The sequence below is a fragment of the Pimephales promelas genome, chromosome 1 (genome assembly GCF_988280905.1).
Source record: "Pimephales promelas chromosome 1, fPimPro1.hap1.1, whole genome shotgun sequence".
In the NCBI taxonomy this organism is placed as follows: Eukaryota; Metazoa; Chordata; class Actinopteri; order Cypriniformes; family Leuciscidae; genus Pimephales; species Pimephales promelas.
Window position 1 is genome coordinate 47561871 of NC_142769.1, and position 9747 is coordinate 47571617.

At 39.7% G+C, this 9747-nt stretch overlaps 1 protein-coding gene across 1 annotated transcript; it reads right to left on the minus strand.

Annotated features, from left to right (window-relative positions):
• Window positions 1-269: 269 nt before the first annotated feature.
• cldn15a (claudin 15a) lies at window positions 270-8712 on the minus strand. The gene is made up of 5 exons (XM_039658782.2): window positions 8481-8712; window positions 7031-7195; window positions 6826-6907; window positions 632-739; window positions 270-532 (listed from the first exon to the last, which is right to left on the minus strand). The coding sequence occupies exons 1-5, from the start codon at window positions 8695-8697 to the stop codon at window positions 436-438; spliced, it is 669 nt and encodes a 222-aa protein (XP_039514716.1). The 5' UTR covers window positions 8698-8712; the 3' UTR covers window positions 270-435.
• Window positions 8713-9747: the final 1035 nt, after the last annotated feature.

The window sequence follows — 9747 nt, forward strand, 5'->3', positions numbered from 1 at the left end:
CAAACAATAAAACAACCCTAAATGCATAATGGCCTTTTTAATGTCATGTATGTGTTTGTATAAAATACATCATATAAAACAGGGTCATTTGTACAAATAAATGGAGAAAAGATCAACACATTACGAATCATTCTTTTCTACATATACCTTGATTCATGTAACTACGGCAAAAGAATTCTGAACAAAATCGAAGCATTTTCATTATGTAATTCTAATTCCTAACTCTTTAATTCTGTATAATGTTCTCCTAGGTGTTTTTGCACAGCAAAACTGACATGGTAACATTTTACATGATTTACAACTCATTCTTAGGAGGCCAAAAACTGCCAGTGCGTCTCTAGAAATATTTACATAATGGCACAGACAGAATATTAACAGTCAACTGTTATAGTAAAATATCATGTTTGGCCATGAAGTTGACCAGAATTGCTTCATCTAGACGTAGGCGTTTCTTCCATAAGTGCTCTGAGCTTCTCTCCTGGATGTGGACGTTGAGTAAACCGTTTCTCTCGTGGGCTGGTAGGGGTAACCACTGCAAGAATGTAGGAAACACACAAATTCATCAAACAAAATATTATAGGAAAGCATTATCTGAAGTGTGTGAGTGAGTGTGAGTCTCAAAGCAACTCACGTCTTCTCGTTTGAGCCTAATTTGCAGCTGAACATGAGACAAGCTCCTCCACAGATGGCGAGAACACCTGAGGCCCAGCCGATGTATAAAGCCTCTCCAATCTCGTACCTACAGCACACACACACACACACACACACACACACAACATATTCAGCTCACTTCAGCGTAACATACATAGGTTTCGCTTAAAATGGCTTTCAACCTAAAGCGAAAGACCTTGAAACGCACAGCATTATTCAGTGTGTTTCCTCAGAAACAGGAAAAGAGGGCGGGACACCGAACAGCTCCTCCCATTTTTAAAAAATAGCCAATAGCGTTTAGTTCATATCACAGTTCAGCTAAATCCGTTGAGCTCAGTAAAGCAGCAGTTTCCTCCTAATCTCCTACTATGCTTTAAAATAGCATTTTGTGCAGAATTCAAATGGGTCCGATATGTTTTGGTCTCGCGCATACACTCTCAGAAAAAAAGGTAAAAAAACTGTCACTGGGGCTGTGCCTTTTCAAAAGGTAAACGTTTGTCCATTGTAGGTGCTAATATTACATTTTAAGTGTTAATATGTACATTTTATGTTATATTAAGTACATTTTAGGTGTTAATATGTACATTTTAGGTGTTAATATGTACATTTTATGTTCTAATAAGTACATTTTAGGTGTTAATATGTAAATTTTAGGTGCTAATATGTACATTTCAGGTGCTAATATGTACATTTCAGGAGCTAATATGTCCATTTTAGGTGTTAATATGTACATTTCAGGTGCTAATATGTACATTTCAGGAGCTAATATGTCCATTTTAGGTGTTAATATGTACCACTAAGGTACCAATATGCAGCCTTTGGGTACAAAAGTGTACCTTTTGAAAAGGTACAGCCCCAGAGACAGCTTTTGTACCTTTTTTTCTGAGAGTGTATGATGCGTTCTGCGCAATCGTGTCCGGAGCAGATTGTGTGCGCGCTGTGGCTAAGTTCACGTAACACTAACGAGGAACAATATTTCATTCACCCCAATGAAAAGCATATTTACACTGTCTGAATTGTTCCCTATACCCCTATATAGTGCACTACATGTGCCATTCACCATGCAGAAAATAGTAACCAATTTCAGCCATAGCTTCAGCATGTATTTATATAGTGTAGGGGCGGAGCTTCAGATTCTAGAGTATTTGATTGGACAGAAAATCTGATGAGAAGATTTTACATGAGTGATGTCATCAAAATTATCAGTAAGGGTAAAATCTTTCCGTGGCAGGGACAGCTGCCACCGAGACCTGTCACTCCACCCGTCACCGCTAGTGGCAGCTGTCACTCGACCTGCCACCGCTATATGCGCCTGTCACTCGACCTGCCACCGCTATATATGCGCCTGTCACTCGACCTGCCACCGCTATATTCGCCTGTCACCCAACCTGCCACCGCTATATTCGCCTGTCACCCAACCTGCCACTGCTATATGCGCCTGTCACCCAACCTGCCACCGCTATATGCGCCTGTCACCCGACCTGCCACCGCTATGTTCGCCTGTCACCCGACCTGCCACCGCTATATTCGCCTGTCACCCGACCTGTCACCGCTATATTCGCCTGTCACCCGACCTGTCACCGCTATATTCGCCTGTCTCTCGACCTGTCATCGCTATATTCGCCTGTCACCCGACCTATCACGGCTATACGCGCCTATCCCGTGATCTGTCACGGCTATACGCGCCTATCCCGAGTCTTGTCACGGCTGTACGCGCCTGTCCCGCGATTTGTCCTGGCTATATTTGCCTGTCCCGCGACCTGTCACGGTTATATGCGTCAGTCCCGCGACCTGTCACGGTTATATGCGTCAGTCCCGCGACCTGTCACGGCTATACGCGCCTGTCCCGACTCCCGCGACATGTCACGGTTATTTCCGCCAGTCCCGCGACCTTTCAAGGTAGTCTAGCCTACCTATACGCGCATGTCCCGCAAACCGTCACGGCTTTATGCGCCTGTCTCTCGACCTATCACTGCTGTATACGCGCGTGTTCCGAATCCGCGACCCGTCACGGCTATAGCCTACGCGCCTCTTACTCATGGTTAAATAAATCTAGATATGGGCTAGTTAATATTCTATGCAGCCTATTCTACACAATATAGTAGTAGGCCTAATAATGATTATATTTAATATAGGCTATATGCTGTTTGAGAAATAGTCTATTTAGAAAAAAAGAAACTCCTTTTATTATTAGCTATAATTAGCCTACTATTAATAATTAGCCTATTATTTGCGAATTTCCCCACTGTAAAATAAAATAAAACAATCAGGCGAGCTATCATGATTTTTGGAGCGCGTCTCATAAATGAACTGAAACAAAAGCCTATCTAAAGCTTGAAATAGGCAAATGTCCACTTTAAACGAATTAAGCAAATACCGATTAGCCTACAGTCCGAAAGGTGCATTTCTCTAAAGCGCAGAGAGATATGTTTAGCCCACACTATAAAACAGTTTATTTAAACAATAAAAGTCCATCTTTATTTTTCAGACACATTAATTATGATTAGCCTATAAATCACCTATAAATCATCTGTTAAATCATTTGCCTCGTCCCCCAAAATGTGCCGCATGATTCAACCATGCCTCCTGTTTAGATGCGGATGCATTGCATTGTTTTTAAAATCCTTTTTTTTAAATGGATAATTTCTTGCATTTTCTAAAAAAAACTACATTTAGGCTACTTTTATCTTTAAAGTCCATTTTTAGAGGAAAAATCTCAGTAGGCTATACTAAGCGAAAAAAATAAAATAAAATAAAATAATAATAGCACAGTTCAAAAACTGTAAAAGATTTGGTTATAAGTTATAAATAATTGTATGTTAAACATATTACTGTCTTCGGTGAACTCTAGTAATAAACGCAAATAATAATTAGCTATCAAAATCCATTTAGCTACATAAGGCCTATAGCCTAAGACGCTTTTATCCACACAAAAAAGAACAGAGCAATTCGTCAAATGTCAGTCTAGACAATAATAATGGGCTAAGATTAGGCCTAACAAACACAGGTTTTTGACGCATCCAAGTGTTTGTGGAGCGCGCATGCATGTCACTGAGTCGCAGCCGCAAACACTAGCATGTTCCTATATCAACAGTGGAACAATTTAAAATAATCTAGCATTTCTAGTCATACAGAAAAAGTAATACATTAGCCTATAGGCTACATAATACATTATTTGTAACTACTTTTATTTGTGTAAACTCACAATAACAAGAAAACGGTGTATTTGTAAAATAACAAGAACACGGTGTGTATTTGTAAAAATAAAATAAAACAATCAGGCGCGTTTTTCTTTCATGATCTCCGGAGCGCGTCTCATAAATGAGCTGAAACAAAAGCATATCTAAAGCTTGAAATATCCACTTTTAAACGAACAAATTCGAATCGAAAGCAAATACCGTCTGATTATACAATCCGAAAGAGACATTTCTCTCTAAAGGTGCATCCGCTTTACAGCGGAGATGTTTAGCCCGTCACTAGAAAACTGTTTATTTAAACAATAAAAATCCATCGTTATTTTTTTAGACACATTTATTATGATTAGCCTATAAATCACTTATAAATCATCTCTATATGGTTCCCGAGACATGCTCTTCTCATTTAGCACTGCGGTCAAAATATAGTTTTTTTTTCTAATTTGATTTTAGAAAGTAAAATTTTTTTTTCCATATTAATTTTCGAATATTTCAAATGTTTAATAAAGGCAAAAAGTCCATGTTATTTATATTTTGTGCACAAACACTTGGATATGCGTCAAAATCTTGTGTTTGTTTGTGATAATCTCAGTATTATTATTGTCTAACCCATGTATTATGACTGACATTTGACGAATTTCTTTGTTTCTTTTTTTTTGATAAAAGCGTCTTATAAATATCTAAATATGTAGCCTAAATGTAATAATAATAACCTAATTATTATTATTAGGCCTATTATTTGTTTATAACTTTAAATGAGTTCACTTAAGACAGGAATAGCCTATGTTAATCATAAAACAATTTATGAATGTTTTATTTTTATAGGCCTACAACTTTGTGTTATATTTATTTATTTTTTGTATGTGAAGTCCTTTTAAAAACAATGCATCCCGCATCTAAATAGGAGGCCTGTTTGAAATTAATCATGCGGCACACTCTGGACGAGCCACAAATCCGTGAGTAGCTACGGATTACAAACCCGTGAGTACGGATTGCGAAAGCGTGGGCACGGTTTATCAATTTAGGTACAGATTGCAAAAACTGAGGGCACGGTTTACAAATCTGAGAGCACGGATTAGGAACTCGTGGGTACGGTGTATTAATTCGTGGGCACGAATTGTTAAACCGAGGGAACAGTAGAATTTGTGAGTAGGCTACAGTTTATAAACTGAGGGGACGGATTGCAAAACCGTCACCTCGGATTGTTTTTTTTTCCCCCACAGGTGACTTCCCGGGCTCCGTAAATAATATTGCGTTCATATTTTGGACTCATCTTATTTTTTTATATAGGCTATGGTTTATTAATATGATTTGTACTGAGTTTGGTCTTTTAATATCACTGTCTTAGTGCACTGAGCCACGAAGCGTTTTTTCACGTTAAGCGTTAGAATGTCCTGAGGGACAGGCGCGTAGCCGTGACAGGTCGCGGGACAGGCGCGTATATAGCAGGGACAGTTCGCGGGACAGGCGCGTATAGCCGTGACAGGACGCGGAATAGGCGCGTATAGCCTTGACAGTTCGCGGGACAAGCGCGTATAGCCGTGACAGGACGCGAGATAGGCGCGTATAGCCATGACAGATCGTGAGACAGGCGCGTATGGCCGTGGCAGGACGCGGGACAGGCGCGTATAGCCGTGACAGGTCGGGTGACAGGCGAATATACCGGTGACAGGTCGAGAGACAGGCGCATATAGCGGTGGCAGGTCGGGTGACAGGCCAATATAGCGGTGGCAGGTCGGGTGACAGGCCAATATAGCGGTGGCAGGTCGAGTGACAGGCGCATATAGCGGTGGCAGGTCGAGTGACAGGCGAATATAGCGGTGGCAGGTCGAGTGACAGCTGCCACTAGCGGTGACGGGTGGAGTGACAGGTCTCGGTGGCAGCTGTCCCTGCCACGGAAAGATTTTACCCCCTCTCAAAATTATCGATCCATGGCAAAAGTGAGAGACTGTACGTTTTGAACGCTTATGTTATATCGTCTAAATGCAAATGTTGTCATTGTTTTGGAGCGCACTAGCACACCTGAGCCAGTCGAGGCCTTCAGGGATTGCAGGTTAGAGAGTGCTTTGAGCTTAACTCTGCTGTGTGATGTGGGCAATCCTATAAGATCATTACAGATAACACTGTCAGACATGGATTTAATAAACTTGGATACGACTTGTATGTAGATGATGATGACACCCATTGAATCATAGGCTATGGCGCAAGTTAGAAGAATAAAACGTAATCATCAGCATTTAGTATACCGTAGTAAACAAACAGAGCAAGGTGATCACACTTTAGCAATTGTGGTTTTTATGTTCGCTGAAAAAAAAGAAGAGGAAGCAAAAGAGGAGGATATGGACGCGGTCATATAGGGAAGAGAGGCCAATTTGACATTCAAATCTTGCAAATGGAGTTTGAGGAAAGTAGTTTTAGAGCCAAATTTAGCATTGATCAATTCACCATTTCGTGTTGCATTTTTATTGGCTAGTCAGCAGCAAACATACTAGGCTTGTTTGATGCGCCTAGCCTCGGCTGAAATGTATGCGAGAGTAGGCGGCTGCAGTGAGAGGAGGAGTGGAAAAAGCGCAGGCAAGCTGACACGACACCTGACTGATATCGCAGGATTCATGCTCGTGCACGTGTTGCTAATAAACTGGATGTGATTTAAGTTCTGTTGCTTTTATATGAAAATAAATATAATGAACAATACACCCAAAGTACTTGTTATTTAATTACATTCTAAATATGTCAATCATTTTTTCTTTAAAGGGATACTTTACAACTCCCCCAGAGTTAAACAGTTGGGTTTTACCATTTTCGAATCCATTCAGCCGATTTTCTGATTTTTAGAAGAATATCAGTAAACAGACAGTTTCTGGTCTCATTGACTTCCATAGCATATTGCACATTGTAAACAGTGCGGCCAGAGGCACCTGTTGGATGTGAGTCGAGTGCAGTATTAAAAAAGACAGCAGGGGGCGGCATTGATACTCACTTTTGCCCGGGGTAGTACGGGTTGAAGAACTGTTGAGTGATATTCCAGGCGTACCATGACACTGACACCATCGTGCACAAACCTTTACAAGAGATTAAAAACATAGCCAAAAAGATTAGCAGATAGCAGAAAAGCCTGATGTGGTATACATTCCAGTCATCATTCTATAGGCCTAATATTGATATTAATATGGATGTGCTTAGACCCTGCAGCAGGAAGAGCACGCCTCCGGTTCCGGCGATTCTGCCCTTCAGGAGGTAGTTCTCCCCGCCGGCCTTCGAGCACTGGATGCCGATGAGTGTCGCGACCACCGCGAACGAGCCGGACACCACAGCCGCGATCACCAGCGCGCGCGACGCCTGGATATAACCTGCGCGAACAGGTGGAGGAGAGGATGATACTCATACACGTGCTGAAACACACGTTACACAGTGGTGCTGGAAAAGGGTATTTGGGTATATAAAATATCTAGGACTATAAATACTAGAAGTAGCCAACCGAAAGACAGAAAATAAACAGTGAAAGAAAGAAAGAAAGAAAGAAAGAAAGAAAGAAAGAAAGAAAGAAAGAAAGAAAGAAAGAAAGAAAGAAAGAAAGAAAGAAAGAAGATAAATATATTTACTACTTGAAAGACCGACAAAGAAAATGCATAACTAGGCTAAGTCAATAAATTTCAACCTAAATAATAGCTAGTAAACAAATACATCAAGTCAAATAAAATAAACTGAGAACGAATAAATAAATAAATACACTTAAAAAAGTGTTTTGGTCTACAAAATATGAAAATATTAACTGGGAAAGAGTAGCCTATGGTCAATGACAAATACGTTTTTTATTAATAAATAAAATATCCAACAAAATTGTGCACCGAATTTATTTGAGTTAGTTGAACGTTTCCATTTGAAAATTGAAAACGTATGTGAATTTTGTGGCAATGCCAAATAATCTGCGACTCGTCTTTTTACTGCATTAAAAAAATGTTTAAAATTTAATTTCAAGTTTTTTTTGTGTGTGTGTGTGTGTGTGTTTTGTTGTTTTGTTTTGTTTTTTTGTACGACAATGTTGATTCCAAAAGTAGGCTGCGTTGTGCTTCCTTATACCTTTTTATTTTACTTGGAAAATATCACATTCATGTGAAGAATAAAAATAGACTAAAGCTAAGACAAGCTTTGAACATTTTATAATGTATATCGTAGGCTATCTTAAATAAAAATTAGTACACATTTAAAGAAAGGCAAAAATTTACTGAGCTGAGAACGTAAAACAAACAAACATAAAATAAACACCGACAAAGAAAATATAGTCTGCCCTACATAAAGAAATAGGCTAGTAAACGAATAAAGTAAAAAAAATATATAAAATAATTACTGGCCTTATAAAATATTTACTGAAGTGAGAAAGCAAATAAACAAATAGGTCTAAATAAATAAAGACAAAGAAAAGAAATTACTGGACTGAGAAGAAAAAAGAAGAAAAAAAGATAGGCTAATTGCTATAAAATATTCACAAGCTGATGTGAGAAAATTCATTCTCAACAAAGTTCCCGCCTAAATTAACTGTATTTACATAGGTTATGATGCCAGTGGTGGCTCAAGTATACATCAGTGATGCTGATTGCTGAAGTGATTGGTCTGAGTCTGAGAGGTGTTTTGTACCGGACAGGGCGAGCAGAGAGGGGAACTCGCGGCAGTTGTGCACTCCGGTCGAGTCCGTGGCGCAGGACATCCACAGGTTCTCGTACAGGGTGGAGGTGGTGATCACTGTCCCATCCAACGACGACACCTTCCAGTAGCGGTTCGGGATTGTGATTCCAACCATGACCCAACTCACAAAGCCCAGAAAAAAAGCTACGACTTCAATAACCGGATCCATGACAGATCACACCGGCTCCAAAACCATCCACAATCAGCGTCAGTCCTCCTGTGTTATGAGTTGCTCTGCTTAATTTAGGCTACTAGTTTTGCTTTGCTGAGAAAATTTGGCTATTTATTTCCAGGTGTTGTTGATTTCGCGAGCTGAGCTGATTACACCAGTGTGAAACTCAAAACGGGTTGTTAAAAGCAGCGGTCAGGCTCTGTTTGCCCTCCCCTCTCCTGTCCTGCTTTTGCATGTTAGAAACTCAACAGCTGGTTATCACTAAGGTCCAATGGTCGTGGCCTGACGTTCACTGGATAAATATACATCATATGGACGATTACGTAGCAAATATAATGTGAGGATAGCCCGTTGCCGCTGATAAGTATTCTGTCTCCAGTTTTAATATGTGTTGGGCCATATAGCTACCACACTATAATATACAATTCAAATGTTTGGGGTTTTGAAAAATGTTTTCACTTTTTAAAAAAAAACTTTTTCCGATAATTTACTCACCCCCATATCATCCAAGATGTCCATGTCATTCTTTCTTCAGCTGAAAATAAATTAAAGTTTTTGATGAAAACATTCCTGGATTTTCTCCATAATGGACTTCATTAGGAACCAAACGGTTCACGGTCCAAATGACAGTTTTATTGCAGCTTCAAAGGGCTTTAAACGACACCAGACGATGAATAAGAGTCTTATCTAGCGAAACGATCGATCATTTCAAAAATAAATAAAAAAGTTGAAGTTTTATAAGCACAAACAATTGCTCGCCTTGCTCTGTGATGCACGACTCTCCTATTCGAACTTGTTCATCAAAATGAACTAATCTTTTTTCGAGTCATTTTTGAAATGACCAATCATTTGGTCTTTGTCGCTATGGTTACGCACACACGTAGTTGGCTGTGCGCTCAAAAATGGTTTGAACCTGACATGGTCTGCATTAATACTTTTTATTTGTGTTTTTTTTTTCTTCTGTTAACTCTGTTAACACATAAGTGGAGGGTCTGCTCTGCCGGAAATAATGTGAAAAAAAAATCTGGCCATTTAGTGTAGGCTATG

What these genes read in the sequence shown, in the direction of transcription:
- cldn15a (XM_039658782.2), bottom strand. Translation starts at nt 8,697, where the DNA reads ATGGATCCGGTTATTGAAGTCGTAGCTTTTTTTCTGGGCTTTGTGAGT. An exon ending in CGTGCTCTTCCTGCTGCAGG is followed by an intron (nt 6,908 to 7,030) that starts GTCTAAGCACAT and finishes TCTCTTGTAAAG; the next exon opens with GTTTGTGCACGATGGTGTCA. An exon ending in TTAGGCTCAAACGAGAAGAC is followed by an intron (nt 533 to 631) that starts GTGAGTTGCTTT and finishes ACATTCTTGCAG; the next exon opens with TGGTTACCCCTACCAGCCCA.